The 26756-nt window shown below is 39.8% G+C and overlaps 1 protein-coding gene and 1 pseudogene across 4 annotated transcripts; both read left to right on the forward strand.

Moving 5' to 3' along the window:
* LOC113315364 overlaps positions 1-26756 on the forward strand; it is a 111786-nt pseudogene that overhangs the window by 68283 nt on the left and 16747 nt on the right.
* On the forward strand, positions 2237-9228 carry LOC113317202 (ABC transporter B family member 19-like). Of its 4 annotated transcripts, XM_026565341.1 has the most exons (10): positions 2237-2497; positions 2589-2643; positions 2966-3141; positions 4412-4612; positions 5008-5267; positions 5366-5682; positions 5772-5995; positions 6123-6942; positions 7097-7338; positions 7722-9228. In XM_026565341.1, exons 1-10 carry the CDS (start codon positions 2237-2239, stop codon positions 8928-8930), a joined length of 3765 nt encoding a protein of 1254 aa, XP_026421126.1. In that variant the 3' UTR covers positions 8931-9228. The 4 variants fall into 4 exon arrangements, with proteins under 4 accessions (XP_026421126.1, XP_026421129.1, XP_026421128.1 ...); XM_026565344.1 differs by lacking the exons at positions 2237-2497; positions 2589-2643 and adding an exon at positions 4156-4221 and having other exon boundaries at positions 3008-3141; positions 7722-8930; XM_026565343.1 differs by lacking the exons at positions 2237-2497; positions 2589-2643 and adding an exon at positions 4156-4279 and having other exon boundaries at positions 3089-3141; positions 7722-8930.

The raw sequence follows: 26756 nt of genomic DNA on the forward strand, positions 1-26756 counted from the left end.
TTCTGGTTTTGATTTAATATTAGAAAATTCACCTAATCTATCAAACTTAAAGGGAATGAGTTTTGGGTACTAATTCCAAATTCTGTTAGAAGTTTAGAACAGTAAGAAAGGATTAGGATTGTGTCAAGACAAATAATTCCGTTGCAAGTTGCAACCAATTAGGTAGTGACTTACGCTTCATGCGATTCCCCTAGAATCATCAGCAAACAACAAAGATTTTGTGTCTGATAATCGAGTGACGATCTTTTTTAGCTGATTTGTGTGGTTTGTTAGATAAGCATATTCTTGAAATGTTATTTTAGTTAATTGCGGTTAATTCAGAAGCGGGAGAAGACAGGCCTGCACGATAAGTTGATTATTAACAGATTCATTTTAATGAATATTAAATCCCGTATGGATAATTTTAATCAGTATGTCAAATGATTATCTATGGTAATGCAACATATCTATATTTGACTAAAGACTCATGACTGCCAGTGAAAATGGTATTACGCCGGTGTACAACTTTTTTTTCTTTACAAGGGACGTTCATTGGCATTGCATTCTTTGAACTCATCGCTCATATGCTCCATGGTCTCAGCAGTCAGCTCCATTGATAATTAAGGGCCGGCACTTAGTAGTGGTTTCCATTATCCGCTTTGTTAGATACACCGTAATTTATACACCGAGAGGGGATAAGACAGTCCTGGATTACCTCTCAATATTGGAATATATGAAGTGGGGCAGGAGTGGGCTCCACTTTTCTCTCACACGGTGCACAAATCATTTCCGTTCCATTATCCTACAGAAATGTTTTTTTTTGTTTTTTTACGTAACAAAAAAAGATATGGTGAGAAAAGAAATCTTTTCCTCCGAAAAATGGATGAAGTTTTCAAAAAGAATAACAAAAAAAAAGAAAGAGCCATTGCTTGTGTTTATTGGCTCAAAAATTGAACGACTTTACGCGCAAATCCCCGCTTAATGGATTAAGAGAGTTCGACCAAAATATGATACGAGGATTTGTGGCAAAAACATGTAGGTTGGTTAGAATACGTGACCACAATGGAGGTTGGTGGTAAGGGTGAGAGGAATTGTTTATTTCTTTTCTTCTCGTTTGACGATCAAATTCTAGACTAAGAAAATGGAAGATTCCTGGAGTGGAGTACTATTTTTCTCTTTTCTCCTCTGCACAAAGGAAACAACTAATGAATGATAATTTGCAGACTCACGGATTTACATGAAAAAATTGCTGTTTGGAAAGCTATAATCATCTTGTCTAATAATAACAAATCATAACTTTTACGTATAATCATCATGTTGTCTTCCACTCCTAAAATTACTTCAAAGTTTTGATTTTTGATATATGGAATACCTCAAGGCATTGGCCTGTCTATACTCGATGCACTTAAGATCATCCACGCCAACCAAGATAAAACATCTATGATGCTTAAAAAATAAAGAATTTGTTAGCTGATCAGTTTCAAACTCAAGTTAACGGCACATCTCAATAATATACGGTATGAATCTTCAAATGTAACTTTCACCGCAGACCACAGTGGTATAACTGGTAACTAAAGATGAACATCAAAGTAACAAAAAGTTAAAGAGATTAAAGAATAATTTCAGTAAGTACTGACTTTATCTTTGCTCTCCTTCATTCTAGCACAAATCCATGCAACACCAATAAACTAAGCTAAAGCTAAAGCTATAGCCTATTACTATTAATTACTACAGTACTTTAATTTGTTACCCGCATTGTAATTCCATGTTTAACCACCGGTTAAAAGTGAAAGCCACGGCTGGGCTGACTCCTCCTCACCTACTTTGATTTTCATTCCCTATAAAATAACGTACTCCTCCTCCTCAACAGTCAACAGTACTACTGCTACCTCCAGCCAAATTATAACTTCTTCTCCGGACAGAATTAATCCCAACAACATTCTCTCAGACTCATCCCCACCCAACACACTAATCTCTTTGTGTAAACCCAAAACCCCGACATTATTGATGTTTCAAAGAAGCAAACATTTCTGAAGCTCGATTTTGATGGTGGAACATTCATAGTCTCACTGCATATAGAAGCCGGAGACAGACACATTTCACTTCATTACCAATTGTTAAGCTCATTGCCGTCCATATTCTCACACTGGAAACCTGGAGCGGAATGCTAAGAAGGGGTTTTGATTAGTTCTTTCTCAAGCAGACAGATAGTATCAAATTTCACTCTTTCTTTCCATAAGTTTCTATTTGGAGGAAAATGGCAGAAAATACAGAGACACCAACAAAACCCATGGAAGCAGAATTAAATGAGAAGAAGAAAGCAGAACAGAGTTTACCTTTTTATCAACTCTTTTCATTTGCAGACAAATATGATTTATTTCTTATGAGTGTGGGAACTGTGGGAGCTATTATTCATGGTTCTGCTACTCCTGTTTTTTTCCTTTTATTTGGTGAAATGGTTAACGGGTTTGGTAAAAATCAATCTGATTTTCAGAAAATGACTAGTGAAGTTTCAAAGGTTAGTCAATTCTCATAAATTTCCATCTAAAATCAGAATTTTATCCTCCAATTTCTTAAACTTAAAATCTTGTTTTCTTGTACTAATGTAGTATGCTCTGTATTTCGTCTACTTCGGATTTGTTGTTTGCATTTCATCCTACGCTGGTAAGATCACCATGTCTCTGCCACTGTAGAAATTTCTATTCTGTTCTTCTTCTCGTTGTTATCTTAGTTAAAGTTCGAGCAGTTAAGAGAGTAAAGCTGCTCGAACTTTAACATCAAGGGCTCACCACAATAAAGGCTTTGGGTTACTGACGTGGATAGTGTTGTCCTTTTCTTCCTCAATTGCTATCATATGTCAATTCCCCCAAATTGCTCTATTTTAATCTCTGATCAATTCTCCAAGGCTATAATTTTTGTTTTGTTTTTTAATTTCCAAGTGTATTATTCTTGGGCATTATTGAATTGATTTCTTAATGCTATACAGAGATATCATGTTGGATGTACACTGGGGAGAGACAAGTGATTACATTGAGGAAGAAATATCTAGAAGCAGTGTTGAAACAAGATGTTGGATTCTTTGATACAGATGCTAGAACTGGAGATATTGTCTTTAGCGTTTCTACTGATACTCTTCTTGTTCAAGATGCCATTAGTGAAAAGGTTTGATTTCTCTGAAACCCACTAGCAATTATGGAATTTTTAAAGTACTTGTTGTTTTGGCTTCAGCTAGCAAAACTGTTTCAACATGCTTAGTTACTTTTTCATGATTTCATTTGTTCAATATACAGTACTACTGCTTTCTGTTTTCAAATATTATTTCTTATGATTTGTTATTCTAGATCCGTGTTCTTAAATCGATTGATAAAATGACAAAGTAATACTTGAAGATTGAGTAAGACTCAAAAGCTTGGTGTACAAAAATTAAAACTACCATGGAGATTTGAGGAGTAAGAGATAAAAAAATTTAGGAATATAGAAGATACAGTCCCTCCTTTGTAGTTTCATCTCTCTGACGTGTCAACAACAAAAGATCCATCTCACTTGAAGATTGTAATTTGGCAGTGAGATGGATCTTTTGTTGTTGACACGTCAGAGAGATGAAACTACAAAGGAGGGACTGTATCTTCTATATTCCTAAATTTTTTTATCTCTTACTCCTCAAATCTCCATGGTGGTTTTAATTTCTGTACACCAAGCTTTTGAGTCTTACTCAATCTTCAAGTATCACTTTGTCATTTTATCAATCGATTTAAGAACACAGATCTAGAATAACAAAATTTCCAGTTCCATCAATCGATGATTGGCTTCTTTTTTCAGTGATTAGAAATTATACATTGAATATAATCTTTTTATGATCACCATCAGCTTACTTCCGAGCTATTTCAATCAAGCAATCAATTCTTCTCAAATCATTAGATCAAATTTTAGATCGTGTCTAATTAGGTTTTTGTTTATTGAAATGAGAGAAACTTTCGAATAAATATAAGGGTTTGGACAGTATTCCTTAAATATTGAGTAATGTTTATTGAAGTGTGAATTCTGGCAGAGTATTTTCTAGATAAAGAATCATCACGACGGAAAATAAACATAAGTTTTATTCATTGGACCTTAGATGTTTGTGGGAGTGGCATGATATTCACGGTTATGATGATGATGGCGTAACATTACTAACAGGTTAATGTTGAAGGGAAAAAAAATTGATTGTTGAAAGAGAAAACTACGATGGAGGAAGATGGTGAGGTGGATAAATAGAAAGTCACTCTTTCCTACGCATCCTTTGCCACGCAAGACTCCGCTGGTAATCAGCTGTTACCCAGCGGGTCATATAGCATTTTCCTAGGAATGAATAGAGAAAACATTATTGTGTTTTTTTTTTAATCTTTTAATGATTTGGTGTTCTCTTTTCATTTGTTTTTTCTAATGATTTTAGGTGGGAAATTTCATACACTATCTTTCAACTTTTCTAGCTGGATTAGTGGTAGGTTTCATATCAGCATGGAAGTTGGCACTATTGAGTGTGGCTGTGATACCGGGGATCGCCTTTGCTGGTGGTTTATATGCTTATACCCTCACTGGTCTCACTTCGAAGAGCCGAAAATCCTATGCAAATGCTGGGATAGTCGCCGAGCAGGTAAAGTGAACTAATATCAGTAGCATTTTGGTTCAAAACTATGGTATTGTCTTGTTTAATTGGAAAATGTCATTTTATTGGTTGCATACGTGATTGTTCCGGAGCCCAATTGTAGTAATGTTAAGTCAATCTCTTGTAGTTTTTTGTTGATTGTTAATCTTCTTATCCTTTTTTACTTCTTATGAATATAAAAGTATCATTAAAATTAAGTTCAACCGAGAAAAAAAATGGTAGTTGTTTTTCAATGCTCAACATTTCTTTGTCGATTACTCGATCTTAGTAATCTTCCATATGTAAAATTATCCCGTCTTATAGTTTCTTCTGCTTTCTGTTTTCATTTATAAATTTGATTAATTATTCGATCAATTTGCCTGAGTTCCTTATTGCATTTGCAGGCCATTGCACAAGTACGGACAGTTTACTCGTTCGTGGGAGAGAATAAGGCCTTAAATTCTTACTCAGATGCAATACAGAGCACATTGAAACTTGGTTACAAAGCTGGAATGGCCAAAGGCCTAGGAATCGGATGTACATATTGTATTGCATGCATGTCCTGGGCCTTGGTTTTCTGGTATGCAGGAGTTTTCATAAGGAATGGGCAGACAGATGGCGGGAAGGCCTTCACAGCAATTTTCTCGGCCATTGTTGGGGGCATGTAAGATCACTTGTCTTGCCTGAAAGATTATTCTATAAAAACTGATGTACGCAAAATTTTGGCATGTGTTAATCCTTGTTACTGCTCATTGTTTTCAGGAGCTTGGGACAATCATTTTCGAACTTGGGAGCCTTTAGCAAAGGGAAAGCAGCTGGGTACAAACTAATGGAAATTATCAAGCAAAAGCCTTCGATAATACAGGACTCCACTAATGGGAAATGTTTGACAGAGCTTAAGGGGAACATAGAACTAAAAAACATAACCTTTAGCTACCCATCCCGACCAGATGTCATCATCTTTCGGAATTTTTCGATTTCATTTCCTGCTGGAAAGACAGTTGCTGTGGTTGGGGGAAGTGGATCTGGAAAGAGTACTGTTGTATCTCTTATGGAAAGGTACTATGATCCACATGAGGGTAAGTGAAAACTGAACTTCATGTAAGAAATTAAAAAAAAAAAACTCCTAAAGCTGCATCAATAATTCTTTCAACTTTATGCTTTGCAGGACTGGTTTTGTTGGATGGCACAAATATTAGGAACCTGCAATTGTCATGGCTACGAGACCAGATTGGATTGGTGAACCAAGAACCAGCTCTTTTTGCTACCACCATTCTAGGAAACATACTATATGGAAAGCCTGATGCAACCATGGAAGAAATCGAAGCTGCTGCTGCTGCTGCCAATGCACATAGTTTCATTTCATTACTCTATGATGGTTATAACACACAGGTAAGACTTTCTTTAGTTACTTGAAATGAATTAACTCAATTTAACTGTTCTAGAGAGTCGGTTGACATAAAGCTTCTTCTAACTTGGCAATGCAACTAAACAATTTATTCTTTCCAAATGAGATCAGGTTGGAGAACGAGGAGTCCAATTATCTGGTGGTCAGAAACAAAGAATTGCCATAGCAAGAGCCATGCTAAAGGATCCCAAAATTCTTCTTCTTGATGAGGCCACCAGTGCCTTGGATGCAGGCTCTGAGAGCATTGTCCAAGAGGCTCTAGACCGCCTCATGGTTGGCAGAACTACAGTTGTTGTTGCGCATCGCCTTTCCACCGTCAGAAACGTTGACAGGATATCTGTTATCCAGCAAGGCCAAGTTGTTGAGTCTGGGACCCATGAAGAATTGATTGCCAAAGTCGGGGCTTATGCATCCTTAGTTCATTTCCAGGAGATGGCGAGATATAAAGACTTCAGTATTTCCTTATCCAACCGTTCACGGTCGTCACGTCTAAGCCATTCATTATCAACCAGGTCGTTAAGCCTCCGATCAGGGAGCTTAAGGAAATTGAGTTATCAGTATAGTACAGGGGCAGATGGTCGGATAGAAATGATATCCAACACTGACACTGAAAGGAAGAATCCCGCACCAGATGGGTACTTTTTTAGGCTACTTAAATTGAACGCACCTGAATGGCCATATGCAATTATAGGGGCAGCGGGATCAGTCTTTTCTGGATTCATTGGCCCAACCTTTGCTATCGTCATGAGCAATATGATTGAGGTGTTTTACTATAGAGATGCATTGGCAATGGAGAGGAAAACAAAGGTGTTTGTCTTCATATATATTGGAACCGGGATTTACGCAGTAGGCGCGTATTTGATTCAGCATTATTTCTTCAGTATTGTTGGTGAAAACCTAACAACTCGAGTGCGAAGAATGATGCTTGCAGGTTAATTTCTAGTTTCCTTCCTTCTCAAGCTATTATTTGTGGTTTTAACTACGCCAACTTAAAGAACCATGGCTGCAAATTCATATAATTCTTTACTATTACAAACGGAATTCTTTATTTTTCTGTTCTCATATAGTATGCTTTCTTGCTCCAGCAATCCTAAGGAATGAAGTGGGTTGGTTCGACGAGGAGGAGAACAACTCAAGCCTCATTGCTGCTCGTTTGGCCACCGATGCTGCAGATGTGAAGTCTGTTATGGCAGAGAGGACTTCTGTGATACTGCAGAACATGACTTCACTTTTAACATCTTTCATAGTTGCTTTCATTATTGAGTGGAGAGTCTCACTTCTCATTCTTGCAATTTTCCCTCTTCTAGTCCTTGCGAATTTCGCTCAGGTAAGCCCTCTTTCTCCTCCTCTAAGAATTGTTGATAGTCGATTCCGTAGATGTAAATGTACGTTTGTCACCATAGGTCTTATGGATCCTAGACCCTTGCATGTGTTCTTTAGAGTTAGCATTGTTGGAATTTCATATGGAAGTATACAGTTCAAATGAGCCAAAGCCTCGTTGTAGCAGTAGAGCTACATCCTTATATGTTGGTACTGCATCTCGGTTGCAGTAGGTTAGTCAGAACCAAGATTCACAAAATAGAACGTAATTGCATATCGGAAGAGTTGCTCTTGCTTATCTATCATTACATGCGACACATAAGAATGTGAAAAGAACATTGAGACGTCCATATGCTGACTGCAAATTCTGCTGTTCATTTCATTATGCAGCAACTTTCTCTGAAAGGGTTTGCTGGAGACACTGCCAAGGCACACGCAAAAACCAGTATGATTGCTGGGGAAGGTGTGAGCAACATCCGCACTGTAGCAGCGTTCAATGCACAAGAAAAGATCCTCGAACTCTTCTGTAATGAATTGCGGGTCCCACAACTCCAAAGCCTTCGCCGTAGTCAGTCTGCAGGCCTTCTCTTTGGTCTTTCCCAGCTTGCTCTCTATGCATCCGAGTCCCTTGTTCTTTGGTACGGCGTCCATCTAGTCGGCAGAGGTATCTCCACCTTTTCCAAGGTCATCAAGGTCTTCGTCGTCCTCGTCGTCACTGCTAATTCTGTTGCAGAAACTGTCAGCCTAGCCCCTGAAATTATCCGTGGTGGAGATGCAATCAGCTCAGTATTTTCAATCCTTGACCGGTCAACGGAAATTGAGTCTGATGATCCAGAAGCTGAAACAGTAAAAACTGTCCGGGGGGATATTGAATTACAGCATGTTGATTTCTGTTACCCATCTAGACCCGAGCTCAATGTGTTTAAAGATCTCAGCCTCAGAGTTCGTGCTGGACGAAGCCAGGCTCTTGTTGGCGCAAGTGGGTCTGGTAAGAGCTCTATCATTTCACTGATCTTGAGGTTTTACGACCCAACAGCCGGTAAAGTCATGATTGATGGAAAGGACATTCGACGTTTAAACTTAAAGTCACTACGTCTGAAGATCGGACTTGTGCAACAAGAACCAGCATTGTTTGGAGCGACCATTCTCGAGAATATCGTGTACGGGAAGGAAGGAGCGACAGAGGGAGAAGTAATCGAGGCAGCACGCGCAGCACATGTACATGGTTTCGTGAGTGGATTGCCAGATGGGTACAAGACTCAAGTAGGGGAGAGAGGTATACAACTATCAGGTGGACAGAAACAGAGGATTGCAATTGCCAGGGCTATCCTCAAAGACCCAGCAATTTTGTTGTTAGACGAGGCGACAAGCGCACTTGATGCAGAGTCAGAGTGTGTATTGCAAGAAAGAATTGAGAGGTTAATGAGAGGAAGAACCACGGTGATTGTAGCTCATAGACTATCGACAATTAGACGGGTTGACTGTATAGGAGTAGTACAAGATGGGCGCATAATAGAACAAGGTAGTCATTCTGAATTGGTGAGTAGAAGCGAGGGTGCTTATTCTAGACTCTTGCAGTTGCAACATCATCGTATGTGATTCAGGGGTTGTCAGGATAATAAGTGTTATGGTATCATGTTTTTAGGACTCGTTGCTACACAATTTTTCATCTGCATTTTAGCTATTCTCTGTGCGTGGTGGCTATGGTGGGCGTAGATATCGAGGATGGTGAGTTAAACTCTAGGCGATGTTGATGAAAGATTTGGTAAAGAATCTGTAATGTAAAGCAAAATGGTACCAGTGCATGAAGCAGATATATTATTCCACTGAAGAAAAAAACAGAAACATTATTGTACCATATTAGTAATGGCAATAGAGATTCGAGCCAGCTGAAACATATCACCATTTTGTTTGGTAAACGGAGAAACCACAGGTAGATCAAGATCACCATTTTGTTTTTGTTTGGTTAACGGAGAAATCACAGGTGAATCACCAAGAAGAACTTCCTTAAACCCATATTCACACATAAGTGAATCATCCAAGGCAACATTCAATTGTGTATTTGCACTACGATAATCTTTACTTTTAAAACTTGCAGTAGCTTCTTGAACAGAACGTATAGCATTCGAGTAGTAATCTAAACACCACAATATTATTGGCTTTATGTCTGGTCGTGTTTTTCCGTCTTTCAAAACTTTACCAATATACGAATGAATAGATGTTGCATTTTGTAGACAAGTTTGCATTGATATTACTCCGAGTCCCCGAAGATCAGCATTTTTACTCTTGGCGTTTGCTGAAAGAGATGGAACACAATAATCATATTCAAGTGTGAACAGATCGGCTTTCGTGTTTTTCGTAGCATACTTGCATACATCACTAATTAAATCACCCTTTACACTATGAAGTTCAGAACAAGAAAAACAATGAAAAGCGAAGAGATGAAGGAAAGTAGTGAGGTTGATGGATTCATCTTTTTGTTTGAACTTTTGTCTCCTTCTGTTTTTTCTCTGTAGAAAAACTGTGATGATATTTCAGGTCGTGATATTCATCTACATTTATAGACCAAATTTGGTACATTTAAGGAATATTAGTCCAAGGCTAAATTAATAAGGTATTAAAGAGGTAAAATTGGCATGACCATAATTTAACGGGTTCGTATCTTCTGTGCCAAAGCATTGGTGAGCCACGTGTGCCAAGCCAATAAATTGGTGACACCTGTTCCATTTGATTTGTAACAGCAAAGCCGGGTGGAGTTTTCTTTTTCTACTCTTCTCTGTTAGGTAACAGCATCAAAGTAATGCTTTGGCACAGAAATCAAATGGAACAGGTATCACCGTTTTATTGGCTTGGCACAGGTGGCTCACCAATGCTTTGGCACAGAAGATACGGACCCTAATTTAACAGCTTCCAACGTAAGAGTCGCAGATCTCAATAGCTAATTAATTGGAAAGTATCCAATCAAGGACAGAAGTTAGACATATATATTCTCTAAATGGATGTCTTCTTCTAATCAAATACAGTAACTTTCTGGCAATCATGATATTAATGGTTTATATATCCTTTCCTTATTAGTTCTCTCCTTTGCCTTCGTTCTTGTTCAATGACGCTCTAAATAAATACCAATGGATTAAGATTTTTTTGCTCTAAATAACTACCATGATATGAATGTATTCGGTTTTTGGGAAAGAAATCAAAAGATTAATTCAAGAGAGTCGGGGCTTAATTTACACAGATCATAGTTTGACTTATTCTATTCAAGAGAGTAGTTGCCATTTATATAACAAAAATCAAGAGAATGGAGAGTAGTCTCTAAACTCACTTGTTATAGTACAGTTGATCGCTTTAAGCAAGGACGCTTGAGGCGACTGGCTTGGTGCCGATGCCTCACGCATCACAGAACACTAGATAGTACGTCTTCATCGCTGCAGTACACCTTTTCAGCTGAGTATAGAAAAACTGATGGTATAACGTAAAGTGTTTTGGTCTGCCAATTTTTTCTTCATCTTTGGGGTTGTTGGTTTGCCATCTTGAGACCGACGGATCTGCAGAGAATTTATTTTTCTCAATCATGTTGCTGGTTCTCGAACAAAGGATTTAGTGTTTGATTATCTCGTTTCTTTTATATATTATCATTTTGGTACTCTAAGATACATCCCCGACTTTGGTTGGGAAACCACAATAATTTTGTGGTATGGGATTGTAACTTCTTTGCACAATTTTTAGGGAACACTTAACTACTGTCAACACGAAACAGATAAAGCTCCCTATGGGTAAGTTGCCTATCGGCCAATGGCAACCAACTCTTTGGTGAAACTGGTCAATCTTTAAATCTAACCATGGCAGAAGAAGACCCCGCAAAGAAGACAAACCTGGAACTGGATGTCAGTAAAGACGGACTGATCTCGGCAATGTGCGCACCGTATGCCGTCTCCTTTCAACCCGGTGAAATTTATTGTAGTTGTAACAAAGCTTATTTAAATTTTATCCCATTTTAGTCTCGTTCCTTCTACTCCCTCCGTTCCTTTTTAATAGGCTGGTTTTTATAAATAAATGTTTCAAAAAAATAGGCTGGTTTTCTAATTGGGAAAGTCAAATGTTACTTTAATTTTTTCTTTTGATGACAAGTGTCATGTGGACCATTTCACTTCACTTCTTTTATTGACAAGTGTCTTGAGGACCATTTTCAATGATTAGTTCTCTTAATTTCCTTAAATTTCTCTAAAAACAAAACCAGCCTATTAAAAAGGAATGGAGGGAATACTTATCAAGACATCAAAGTCGGATAATCAGATCCATTAGACTCTGGAGCTTACTCATGTTGGGAACGGAAAGTCACTATGATCCACAGTGTCCGGATATTCTGCAGACATTATGAGCCTTATTCTGTAGGCAGTCTAGCATAGCCAAATATTGGAGCACAAACACCTGGCCTGCAGTGAATAAAAACAACATTAACTTAGACTGGAAAATCAGGAATATGATCCTTGATATTAAAAGTTTCTTTTCAAGTTTTAGTTTTTGGCAATGTGCCAAAAGAGAAAAATAAAGTCGCAGACAATTTATCAAAGCTAGCTAGAGTTGATAGGTTAATTAGTGTTTAGTTATTAGATCCTCCTGATGATATTGTAATGCAATTACAAGAGGACAAATCACATGTAAACACTCAAGTTTAATCAAATCAATTCATTCAGTTCTTTCTTCAAAAAAAAAAAAAAAAAAAAAAAAAGAGAAGAAAACCTGGCCTGCATTCTAATCTGTACTTAAACACCAACTGATATCAACCAATTTACCTGTGGTTTGTCATAATAATTTCACCTAAGAATAATGGATTTAGCCAATTTGTAACGAAATAAATGTATTTTGAGATAAAAGCAGACTTGAGAAGAAACCATTACTTACCTCAGCAACAAACCGATTCTGAGAAAGAAATTTTATATGAACAGAGTGAAGACTTTTAATCGCCCATAATGAGCAATCCCAGAAGTAAAAACCTTCTATGGAGACATTCAACATAAAAACAACAATTTTAGCGATATGCTTTGTTCTTGATACCCCTAAAGTTGAGCTAATACAAATATTTTCCTTTAGTACCAAATGACAGCAATAGATATAATACTGAATTTTAAATGAACAAATACTTAACAGAAGGCCTATTCTTCTTGATGACACACTGAGGTAAGTTATTTCCTGTCATGATTTACAAATTCTGAAGCATTACATGCTGGGAAACATTCCTCAGGTTCACAGACATTGCCAATATAAATATAAAAACGGGCAGCACCTTATGAGAAACGCAAATCGGTAGTGGATCTAAAACTTACTGACGGTATGTACTTCATAAACTTCCTTTTGGCAATTCATCAGCTAGAGCTAGCCAACACTTGCCTAATTCTTGACAAAGCTGATAGCATAAACACTAAGTAAGCACATAAGGTATATATACTTGGTAAACCAAAATGAAGGAATAAGCATATTCCAATAATTAATTAAGATACTTGTTTTATCACACGCCATAAAGAATTCAACGGGATGGTCCTGGGAAGGACGCCAATAGCTTGTCATGGAATAAAGTTCGAACATAGGTAAATACTGAATTTGCTAATACAGTGGTGTTGTACCCTTCTTCCAAGGCCATCGGTAAGCAACAAAAAACGATACAAAAACTTTGTGATTTGAAACCACGATGCAGAACTCCAATTGTGAAGGATTTTTATGCTTACCCTACCGTAATTATGAAATGGGTAACCTTCTGTAGATAGATGCTGTTGAAGCTGGGAAGAATAGCAAATTTTATTCAGAAGAAGCAGTGAATGTGTATTATCAAAGTCAGAGGGATAGTCTGATACAGCTGAAAAACCAAAATTGAAAGTAATAATAGGATAATTCTTCCATATCGAATGATTAAAAAAGGCATAATGACTATATGATTGATCAACTACTTCTTAAGGTATATTTTTAACTGAATTGCCACCTACAGAGCATCTAAGCTCACCCAGCCTTGAATTATATCGAAAACTGATTATCATTAATGGAGAAGTTCAACGACCAAAGTGTCCGGCTACCCTCTTTCATGAGATGCAATCTCAACCACTGAAGTTCGCCACCGAACTGACAAACTTGTGGCAAATTTTACGCGACTAGCCAAAACGAGCCTAATAGCCTTACATGCTATTTTCCTGCGGTAAGTCCATTGACTTTGACTTACCACACGTAGCAAAGTGCTACACGTTTTCAATGAAAACACTCGAGACATCAAACATGTCACAAACTGGGGGATGCTTATCAGGGTATTGGTCTGGCGGTTTACAGCGTGCGGCGTGCAATGCGCCCGTTACAAGAAAGTGTCATGAAGTAGGACAATTAGTGGTGGTAAAATTAACGGTGTAAACAATTTATTTCCTCCATCATGGAAGTGTAATGTCTGACGGTTACACGAATTCACTTCCTTCATCATGGAAGCATAACGTCTGACAGTTACACGTTACTCTATTCTTCCACCACTCAATCGTTTCCACTTCCTACGAGATCAGGGTACGTTTCAATATGGCTTTTATAAATAGGCTTCACCTATTTTCACCAAACAACAAGTTTTGGTCGGTAAAAACAAAGTATCTAGAAATCACCTAGTAGCTTTCCATTCTGCTAGCCAGTTCTAATTTCATATACAAGTCATAAACAACCACACCTTCAGAATCAACGATTCTGGTCTCAACACTCTCTTCGCTTCCCTCCCTAAGACCAACCTTTCTCCTTCACTTTGTGACCGAAGCAAGCCTGGAACGGCCATTTCTTGGTTTAGGACAGGATTGTACAGATTGATCTCTCGAATCAAAAATACTCCTATGCAGTTCATTGTTTTGGGTTTAGATTTGTTTCTCATCCACACACCCAAAATCAGCAGAAACAGTTGTCACCCACAAACAATTGGCGACCACAGTGGGAGATTAATCTCTCGGTTGCAATATCAATTTCCAATTTTCAATTTCATTTTTCAATTTTGATCTCAAGATGGTATAACTCAGGTCCGGATCAACAACAAACCCTGAGAACACTAGCGCTGAAATCATCCTCGGTACTAACGTTCCTTCCAGTGGCATTAATACGCCACCTGCCAACACCAGGGGCGCGAAAAATGTTCCTTCAGGTGTTACACCGCCGATCACCAGAGCCGCTGCCGCCACTCCCAACGTTTCTTCAAGTGTGACAGCTCCAACCGTCACCAGAGCCGCTGCTACTCCACGATCAGGACGATAGAATGGAGGAGCCAGAAGAAGCCGATCTCCTCTTACCATTGTTGATTTGGTGGAAAGACAAAAGGTTCTCGTAAGGCTCAGACATACATGGCTACAACTCAGAAAGAGATACCTATTTTCTTCAAGACACTAACGGAGCGGCTACCACAAGAGTCACGTCAACCCCAGATGGAGCTGACAAGGAATACTTTTAACATCCGGCGCAGACACTTCAGCAGGATGCACATTTATAGATGAAGAGGCTCGCGTTGCTCTTGAACGCCCAGTAGAAAGGAATCCGCAATCCAATTTCATCATACGTGAAGATCAGGAACGACTTCTCCAAAATCGAGGCAAAGAAAATCAACAACCCTCCTGAGTTCACAGAGACCTTCTTCCCGTCAGGAGCTGCATGATTTCTGGGGACTTCACCCACAAAATCGTGCAATCTATGATGAAACATTTATGTGAGATTCTGTATTTCTCCAAGGCGCAGCTTCAAGACATATTTGCATCCCTCAACCGCACTACATCAAGAAAGCAGCTGTTTCCAGCCAAGGAAGCCGTTCCCAAACCCCAACCTCTCATGGAAAGCACGATTGATAGATGGAACTGGGGACTCCTTACCACTGTTCACTTGAAGGATGTCGAGTTTGAAAACACGCTGATTGACGCGGCCTCCGGCTTCAACATTGTAACCCTCAAGACTCTGAGAGTTGCAAGGGAAAATCAAACAGAATAAGCGTGTTCTTTTCCATGAGGAGAAAAACACGTCTTGCCGACCAACACTATTTGTGACGTCTTCCCATATGACATATCATATCAAGTCTTTTTTCGAAGTCAAGGGTTAATAGATCCCTCAGTGAAGTTTTTTCCAAGAGCCGCTTTGACGTTTCTCTCCAAGAGACGCTTCAACATTCTCTCCAGAAGTCCTCCGCTTCAACGTTCTCCAGCAGCGGCTCCGCTTCAACGTTCTCCCCAGAAGTCGCTCCGCTTCAATGTTCGCTCCGGCAGCCGCTCCGCTTCAGCATTCTCTCCATAAGCTGCTCCAGGATCCGAAGCCGAAGCTTCAACGTTTTGCTCCATAAGCTTCAACGTCCTCTCCAAGAGCCGAAGCCGCTTCAACGCCTCCTTCCTTCCAAGGATCGTGTCGTAGCTGCCACTTCTTCCTGCCAAAGATCGTGCCTAGCCGCCACACTCTTTCCTTCCAAATTTACTCGCTTACGCATCCAGCCGATCCCTTTGCTTCCATGGACGCCCATGCAATTCCAGCCAACCAATTTTGGTTCCCACGACGATGTAGTCTCTTCTGATCACATCTGCTGCCAAGAACTGTTGCTGCTCGTTTGTCGATACCAGCCAGACCTTTACCATAGCAACAACCACTACAAAGGTAATCCATACTTCTCCATATTTTATTTTCACGTGGAAGAAATAATAGAGTCACCAGTACGGATGCAAGATGATATCTTTATCATGGTCAACTCACCGACCATACAAGATGGAAACATGTAAACCTCACTTGGGGACTGAGGCTCTACACGGGATCCCTTCACTGTCAAAGCTCAGAAGACACGGTCAACCAAAAAGTCATGGGCACGACAAGGTCATCCACCCTTCAAAGGTATAGCGTAAGAATATCATCACCTATCTGTCCAGAAAGCGCATGCAACATTTTACGAGGCCGCGGTGGATACCGAGACTACTCAGAGAAAGCAACTTCAGTAACCAAAGAGAAGTGCGACTGGAGACTGCTCATCACGGTCCATCCTCGACAACAATCAAGCATTCATGAGACAACTCCAGGGACGCGACTGAAACATTTTTCTTGAAGATACAGAGGGAGCCATAATTAACGACATAACTCTCTCACTTCTACCTCTTCGTTATCCAGAATGTTTCGTCCATGTGATATTCCAAGCATCCCAGTATCACATCCAGGGGAGTATGATAAGATTATCAAATCCCATAGGCGTGGATTCAAGGCGACGAAATCAAAGTAGGATACACTTGGGGACTGAAACCTCCTTCATGTTTAGAAGCTTAAACGCAGTCACTACCTTACCAGTGAATGCAGCAGAAGCACATCTTCCACGAGAAAATAGGCTCAGGATAATTACACGTGGGGAATGCCAGAATGGCATGCCTTCACTGCCCTCAACCAGGTTATTTCCGATTTCAACATTATCACTGTCGAAGTTTTACGAGCCGCAAGAATTTCTCAACATGAAGCCGTACACGTGCATCAAAACCCCAAAAGCACGCCACAGAGATACATTCACGTCTCCAGCCGCGCTATCGGATCTAACAGAAGTATAACTGGGGACTGCTCACCGCATCCCATTCCATACAATAATCCAAGATTCAGAAGATGGTTCATAGGATGTTGCTTGAAATGAAGTCCTGGTAGCAGCACATCGGCGACGGAGCGCCTCTCAACTCATCTACTTCGCGCCCAATGGTTACAGAAGATTTTGACCAATAACACAACCACAATCTCCAAGATTATCCCTAACATGATCATTGCTGAGCATATATTTCATCCATTCATCCCAAGAGTGTAATGGAGTTTGGTAAATTTTAAAATCCATTGAAGAGGTTAGATACTCATTCTTCTGGAGCTAGAACCTTAGTACACATTCTGGATAAGATCGATGGTATTGTTGGGACGATACATGCAAGAACAACTACCTTGAATTCTCCTGGATCGCCTTGGCTGCTGATTATAACTATTGAAGATTTCTTTGTTGCCGTTAATGCTCGCTCTACCACCGATAACAAACGACGAAGAGGAGTTAGACGCTGCAGATGAAAGCACAGAGCCGGACGATCAACAAAAAACAGAAGAGGGTCGATACCCCTTTTCATACGAACAGAGTTCCTAGGGTTTTAATAGAAGAAGGTTCCCCCTTGCTCCACGAACGAGAATAGATGACTGGGCGCACCACACTCATGCTCCAAAGACAAACAAGACGTGTGATAATATCTACACTCCGTGGCTCCAGCACTCCATGGTCAAGCCAGCGCCCCGAGCGCCAGCATCAATAGTCTGTGGCCAAAGTTGCAGCGCCATCATCAAGTGTTTTGTGGCCAAAGTTGCAACGCCATTTCCACCATTCCACCGGATGAAACCAGTTTCCACCATTCTACGGACTAAGGCCAGTTTCCACCATTCTATGTACTGAAGACAATTTCCACCATTCCACAGACTGAAGCCATTTTCCACCATTCTCCGGACCGAAGCCAGTTTACACCATGCCACGGACGCATCCAAGACAGCAACACCACGCCAGCGCCAACAGTCCATATTCAAGCTTCGTGCCAAAGGTCCGCGTCCAATTCAGCAGCCATCTCGGCCATTCAGCGTCCGAGCTAGCCGCGCCCATCCACTACTCCATCTAGCCGCGCCATCCGCTAGTCCAGCTAGCCGCGCCATCCGCCATGCCAAGCTAGCGGATCCCATCCGCTACTCCAGCTAGCAGCGCCATCTCCACTAGCCAAAGCGGTGCCATCCTAGCCGTTCAAAGCAACGCCATCTCCACCAGCCAAGGAAGCACCATCCTAGCCATTCAAAGCAACGCCATCTCCACCATCCAAGGAAACGCCACCTTGGCCGTTCAAAGCAGCGCCATCTCCATACGTTTGTGACCTAGCCATCTAGTTCCATTCACCGATTCGAGGACCAAATTGCAATGCCATCTCTGCCAATCAGTAGCCAAAATTTCAGCGCTGACTCCAACACCCTATGGCCAAGTTGGAATTACGTAGAGCCGCCAACACGGATTCCTCATGCCTTCCACATTTCCTTGGAAATCTCTTCACGTCTTGCTCTTTCGATTTTACTCTTGTCTGTCACCATCTCATGCTTACCCCGCAACAATGCCACTGTTACGTGCTAAGTAGGGGACTTAATATTGATGGTGGTTTTTAGCTTAGGGTTAAAATATTAAAACCTTGCATCTGATGTGACGTCACTCTGCAAGAAAACGGTGTCGTGAGTGATAACCTCTCCACCGACATATTTATTGAGTCGTTCAATATATCTACATGAAACTTACCCAGACTGGCGAATGTAGCAACCATCCCAGATGTCCTGTAAATTTCGGCGCCTTGCCTATACGTAAGTTCCTTTGAATTCCTTCTATGTTATGTTCTCCGGCTGAACCCTTAATGTTGATATGGCATGACGATTTGTGTTCACTCATAGCAGAGTAGCACGAATCTCCAAATATCAAGGATATGATCTTTGCATAAGGTATTCAATCAGAAAAGCATGCTGCTCTCTGGAAATGAACTTAAAAAAACTATGTGTCAACACATAGAATTCAATCAATTGTCCTGACTAACTTGCAGAAATAAGGGTTTCGCGCCTCGCGCAGTATACCAGAACTTGCTTGTCAAAATTAAGCCTAGGAAAACTAGGTAATTAATCCGCAATGGATTAGCAGGTGAAAAACCTCGCCCAGAATCAGAAAAACAGGGAGACGCAACAGCAAAGGGAGGCGCGACCATGCTTTAGGCCAGCTGGCGCCACTTGCCATTGGCCACGCCCCATCCTAATCCGACCCTATTTACCACGACCAATCAGGTCGCTTTAAACTCGCCACGCGCACATAAGTTGTGGTTGGGCCCATGCTTGCCGGCCCCACTTCCCATCGACCAATCAGGCCGCTCTAAAGCCGCCACACTCTCGCCAGAAGTGTAGTCGTGCCTTATGTTTGGCCGACCCCCTTTTCGTGGCCAATCAAGTTGCTCTAAACTTGTCACCATACATTAAAGGCCAAACGCACCCTGCCGCGCCACCATACTAACTGGAAAGAAAAATGCGCCCTGCCACGACAACATATCGATCGGCATGCCAACATGCCACTCTACCGTGGTAACATGCCAACATGTCACTCTACCGCGGTAACATGCCAACATGTCACTCTACCGCGGTAACATGCCAACATGCCACTCTACCGCAGTAACATGACAACATGCGACTCTACCGCGGTAACATGCCAACACGCCACTCTGTCACGGTAATATGCCACTTTGTGGTAACCTGCCATAAATAGCCACCACACGACAATCCCTACTCCTGTAGACGTTTCCACACTACGGCCTAGCCATAGTTCCTTTGGCATAGCCAAAGCTCCATTCGCACAAAAGTATCGCCATGCCGAGGCCGCATGCCACACACACTAATTAGGGTTTCGACATGCCAAACCCTAATTTGGGCAAGTTGCTACCAAAGCCAAATAACGTTTCCCAAAGCAATAGGATTGATGTGGCAATATGGACAATGTTTCCACGCCACATGTGGATCCAACACCACGGCGCCAAACCCTACCATTGGCCATGGCGCCAAACCTTAGCCTTGGCCATGCCGCCAAGCCCTAACTTTGGCCACAGAGTCAAATCTTTTCTTTGGCCGTGCTACAACGCCACAGGCGTGGCCATGCCACAACGCCACTGGCATGTCGCTATGCCACGGCTACTGGCACACTTATATGCCACATATACTGGCACACTCTTATGCCACGGCTACGCCATTGACATGCTGCTATCCCATGGCTACGCCACTGGCATACCACTAGCATGCTGCTATGCCAATGGCGCCACTCCGCTATACAACAAGATGAGGCCATAATCAATGGTCATTCTTCCTCATGAGATGCAATCTTGGCCATCCAAGCTCGCCACCAAACTGACATACCTGTGGTGAGTTTCAGGCGACCAGTTGCCTAAATCTAGTGTCTATGACTATGTCAGGCGCCACTTGCATCAACGTGCCACTGGCATGAACGAGCCATGCCAGCCATGCTACACTGTCATTGGCGTACACCAAAACGCCACTACGCAATTATCATGCGCCAATACAAGGTAGCCATAATCAACGACTACCCTCCTTCATGAGATGCGATCTCAGCCACTGAAGGTCGCCACCGAACTGACAAATTTGTGGCAAGTTTTAGGCGACTAGCCAAAACGAGCCTAATAGCCTTACATGCTATTTTCCTGCGGTAAGTCCCTTGAATTTGACTTACCACACGTAGCAAAGTGCTACACGTTTTCCACGAAAACACTCGAGACATCAAACATGTCACAAAATGGGGGATGCTTACCAGGGTATTGGTCTGGCGGTTTACAGCGTGCGGCGTGCAATGCACCCGTTACAATAAAGTTTCACGAAGTAGGACAATTAGTGGTGGTAAAAGTAACGGTGTAAACAATTCATTTCCTCCATCATGGAAGCGTAATGTCTAACGGTTACACGAATTCACTTCCTTCATCATGGAAGCATAACGTCTGACAGTTACACGTTACTCTATTCTTCCACCACTCAATCGTTTCCACTTCCTACGAGACCAGGGTACATTTCAATATGGCTTGTATAAATAGGCTTCACCTATTTTCACCAAACAACAAGTTTTGGTCGGCAACAACACAGTATTTAGAAATCACCTGGTATTTTCCATTCTGCTAGCCAGTTCTACTTTCAGATACAAGTCATAAACAACCACACCTTCAGAATCAACGATTATGGTCTCAACACTCTCTTCCTTCCCTCCCTAAGGCCAACCTTTCTCTTTCACTTTGTGACCGAAGCAAGCCTGGAACGGCCATTTCTTGGTTTAGGCCAAGATTGTACAGATTGATCTCTCGAATCAAAAGTACTCCCATGCAGTACATTGTTTTGGGTTTAGATTTGTTTCTCATCCACACACCCAAAATTATCAAAATCAGCACAAACAGTTTTCACCCACAAACAAGAACCCGTGATCAAGGATCACTGGCCCACCCAATAATTTAACCCCTTTTGCAGGTCTTCCTATATGATAAGGAAAGGCATAAAGCCTTCATGGATCAACTGAGGGCCATAAAACCTCTGTCTTAGTGATATTTAGATGGAGGACAAGCGCCCCCCAAGATCGGATAATGTTCAGCGCCTTGGAAACCATAATAGTATCCCCAATGATCGTGCCATCATCTAAATACCATGCTTGCAAATCCAACTGACACTGATCTGCAATCTTCTTGACCAATGTGTTTAAAGTAATAGCAAAAAGAAGGGGACCAAGAGGATCTCCCTGCTGAACTCCTTGGGAAGACGACAAAGTGGAGTCGTTGTAATATAGTCTCGGTGGTTGAGAATAACAAAACTCCACCCACTTAGAAATGAATGGGCACATAGATCTCACTTCTTGGAACATAACAGACCTACTCACCAAATTAAAGGCATTCTTGAAATCCACAAACAACATGGTCATAGAATGAGAATTACTTTTTTCCCGAATGAGCATGTTAACTGAATGTAAAATAGCCTCCCCTCCGCATGGAGCCCCTACCTGGAAATCCGCAGGGTACGGAGCATGTCTTTTCCTACGGAATGAGCTGCGACTTCAGAAACCAAACGTCTCCACACGGTACCAACAACAAATAGTCGTATACCAGCATCCGGCTTAAGCAATAGAGTAAGTGGTGCGCTAGCGACATACTTCCCAAGATTTGTAGGGCATAATCCATCCATCCAGAGGTTCACCACAACACTGATAGACGCCAACAAATCCTCCGCAAAAACATCAGCCATCCCGGTGAGAGCACCAAGTACCATCAAACCTTGGCGTCCACATGACGTACCCTTCAAAAATAATATTTTACTTAATCAAATTTCATTATAGATATAACTCTAAAAAACTCAAGCTAAAATTAAATGATTATTTAATATTTTCTCTTATTTTTATTATCGATAAGTTAAACAAAAATATTCATCCAAATTGTATATAAAATAGTTTGAAAATGAAAGATAACAATTTTAAAGAATAAATTATATGGAGTAACAAACTGATTGTATATAGATTTAAGTGTTATTTTTGTCATTCATAAAATAAAATAAGGATAAAAAAGAAAACAAAGTATTAAATTAGGGTGAGACCACAACTTATGCCTTTGTAGATTTTAAGAGTGGGGAATTTAGGAAGTGCTTTGGATAAAAAGCACTTTGTAAAAACTTTACCAAACACTAATATGAAAAAAATATTACTATAAATATGTGTAGAAAGTTCTTTTGAAAAAAAATCATTACCAAACCCAACCTAAGTCATAAGCGCCCACACGTTGAGCGGTGACCAAAACTCTCAATTTAGTTGAGAGAGTACAATACCCACACTCTAATACTGCTCCAATCCCAAAATGCTGAAACCGTATCAATCCCACAACTTTCACCACCGATATCTTATCTTTTCCTGAAGAAAAAATAATAATTTAAACCTAAAACCAGAGTTAACAACCATTAATGGTGGAAGATTCTATCATTGTTAAGAAGAAAAGAGATATGCTTGTTATGGGGTCCTAGACTTTCTATTTTACTGAACAAGCCAATTTTATGTGCGGTGGAAATCTCCCATGCTTCAAATAAACAATGGTATGAAATCCAAATAGCAATACTGGGAAAAAGAAATACACATAAATTTGCTAGAAGTCTTAAGCTTTCTATTTTACTCACTAAGCCATCTATGTGCACTTGAGATCTATCATACTTCAGCATATTAACTAGCAAACAAACAGTAATATCCATGAAGACAATACAACGATACCCACTTCCCATATAACCATTCTTTGAAACCCCAGATAACCCCATAATTGCCAGAAGATTTAGGCTTTCTCGGTTGCTCAACATGCCAATTTATCAGAAATTGAGATCTTAAAGACTTCAGTACAATCATAGGTTGAAACCTACTACAGTAAGGACTGCTGCAAAAAACCATGGCCCAAAGATGTCAGACACGCGGGAAAAAGTTTGTAACACTTGATGTTAATTTTCAACATGTACGTCTACCATGCACAACTAAAAAATTGTTTTTAAAGCAATCTCACCTGTAAATTTTGTTACCAGTTTCCCCAGAACATATCTTAAACAGAAAATAATAGAAAGAAAACTTTTGCTGCCAGTTACATGCAGAATGGTAAATTTATATGCAATAAGTAATCTGATGCACCTGTAAATTATATGCAATAAGTAATGTATCGTTTCGTTGCATTCATCGAATACCTTCTATTAGAGTAATTGTTTTTACCTAGGATCAAACTAAAGATATTGTGATTTGAATTAAATGAAACCTAAAAATTATGATTCTGGAGAAGAATTCCCATATACATGTGAGTCTATTTTGCATTGTTAATCGTGATAATATACGATTCGATCCTCGAAAATATAAAAATGATATGTTGCAATTAACAAGTCCACCTCCGTAAACCATCAAAAAACTATATCCCAGCTCCTTCAACAAAAACCCGTGATGAAGTCATTACAGCATTCTGCTCCCCTATGGCTAGCTAGAAACGATGTAGTATATAACCAAAAATAACTGAATCCCACAAGAATAATGCAAATGGCCACCAATCTTCAGAAGGAATATTCATGGGCTCAGCACAACCTCCCAACCGTGCTTCATGGAATGCATCTAGCTGCAAACCCTGCATATATGATTCCCAGTTCAACTACAATCTCAGTGGGGAAGCCAAACCTCATTTATATTGGATCAAAATAAACATATATGGGGAAGTTATAAGACACCCGGGACTAGAAGGAGTGGGTATTATATGCAGAAACGATGAAGATGTCATAATCTTAGCAATTTCCCAACCTCTGGGCATAACAATCGCGCTCACAGCTGAAACGTCTGACATGTTTATCGCGTCAACAATGGCTACATACAGAACGAGGATGGCCAAAGGTGCAACTTGAAATGGATTCGGAAAATCTACTGAGATTTATAACCCCGACCACAGAACCACCTTGGTACTTAAGCAATATGATAGATAAAATCAAGCTTAGAATGGTTCAAATACCACACTGCACCATAAAGCACAACTAAATGAAAGGAAATCAAGCAGCACATGGATGTGAAAAAAAAGCAGTAGACGACAGCGTAATAGGGAATTTGTCAACGACAATCTGGGACTATAAAACGCCTCATATGTGTTAATCTAATTGTAATGGCTGACTCTATGGGTATAACATAACCACATGTGCTTCTTAATTTAATAAATTCTCATGCTTAGAATTAAATAAACCACGACCTTGCGCAACATGGCTAGTTTGGGGCCTAGTATGATTATTTGGGGCCTGGTACTAAAATATAAAAAGGGTCGTTAAGAAGTAATCTCTAGAAACCCCTTATCTACCTATTTATGTTAATGACTAATATGTCTTATTCATTAGTGATGATTAATTAAGTTAGTATTAGTTAAATTAATTAGTGTTTGAGTTTTATTATAATGTTAGGATTAGAGTAGAAATTCACTTCCTCTTTCAAGGTTTGGAAAAGAAGAAGAAATAGATGGGAAAAAAAGAAAAACAACGATTGGTGATTTTGTTTGAATAAATGAAATTTTATAACGAGGATGAAGACTCTAGTGGTGATGAAGAAGTGGGTGCATCTTATGATCACCCATATATGGGGAAAAAATTAAAATTTTAACCCAGAATCGGTTTGTTAGATAGCACCACATAAACCGATTCTGGGTTAAGTTCCCAAATTGGGAACGACAATCTGTCGTTGTTCATCACCATACAAACTGATTCTAGTACAATCGATTTATGTATGCATATATGTAATCCGATTGTGGAGACAAAATTTGTACAGGAAAATGCAAACATAAATCGGATTACATGTTACTCAACATGAACCGATTGTTGTTTTGGGGAAATTTTCTCTAAAATCATCAAAATTTTAATCGGTTGATATACTTAGATATAAAAACCGATTGTGAACAATCGGTTTTCTCGACTGTTACACATATATTGATTCTTGATATTTGTACAAACTCAAACATGGTTCTAGAATCGGTTTATTTGTGCATTAGCATAAAACGATTGTGATTGATGTTAATCAAATCAACCCAGAATCGGTTTATGTAGGTGTACCATATATACCGATTATGTAGAATATCAATAAAAATCATTTTATGTTTATCAACCGATTATGGTTTGGTTTCAGAAAAATTTAATGAGAAATTTCATATATGCATAGTTAATCATTGATGAATCCCTCTTAAAAGGAAGGAATTAAAGGGGTTTAACTCAATCACTCGAATTTGTTTGTCGCTGAAATATTGTCCGAAAACCAAAAATGGAGAATTGAATTGTTGTTTGTGAGTATGCTTTAGTTTTTTTATTTTGATGGATTGAGTTTTAGTTTTTTGATTGAAATTTTTTAATAGAAATGATTTAGGTTTTAGTATTTGTTTTAGATAGTTAGAATTATCAAGTTTGTATAATGGTAATTTAGTATTTTAATACACTTTAGACACCCCTTATCTCTTTTTTTGAAACGAGAAAAGTTTAATGATAATGAAGAAATCAAACTATTACATGAGTTGCATCTTCAAATAATTGAGTTCTAATCTCACAGGGATCAGTAGTACTCCAAGTGTTAGTTAAAGACTCTACTCTAGCTAATTTGGATAGCAAATCTGCTACTTTATTCTTATCTTTTGGAACATAAGAAAGTTTCCAAGAATTGAAAGTAATATATTGAGTTTTAATATCAAATATATAATAGTGCAATCTCCAATACATAGCTCCATCTTCTCTGTTGACAGCATTCACGATCACTTGCGCATCAAGCTCAAAATATACCTTCTCTAACTGTAATTCTTTCACCCATTGAACTACATTCCACAGACCCAGGCACCCAGCTTGTTTCACACTCCTTATGTCATTCAGGTGGATACATCTTGCTTCTTGTTGAGTCCCTGCAAAATTTCAAATGATCAATCCAATACCACCTGTATTATTAGATATTTGAAAAGAGCCATCACAATTAATAGTTAAGTAATCAACAGGAGGAGGAATCCAATGAACATTATGTGTAATAACCCTTTGAGTTCTAGCAGACTGTGTAGAAATTCGAACTGCATGTTCTTCAACTAGGAGCTTGCATCTCTGAATAATTCTATCTGGATTTGAGTTACTCCGCTGAAACACTTTATTGCACCTTTCAGTATGTATACACCACGCAGTAATGGACCTTTTTACTACCTCGAATTCAGAAATTAGTTTATTCTCCAGACCATCGAACCAAGAAAAGACCCAATCAATCAATTTTTGAGATTTACTAGAAGACCACCCAGTGACAGAGAACCAGACAGCTCTTGAAAAATGGCAGTTCATGATAACATGAGAGGCTGATTCTACTTG

This window comes from Papaver somniferum, chromosome 10 (assembly GCF_003573695.1).
Source record: "Papaver somniferum cultivar HN1 chromosome 10, ASM357369v1, whole genome shotgun sequence".
NCBI lineage: Eukaryota > Viridiplantae > Streptophyta > Magnoliopsida > Ranunculales > Papaveraceae > Papaver > Papaver somniferum.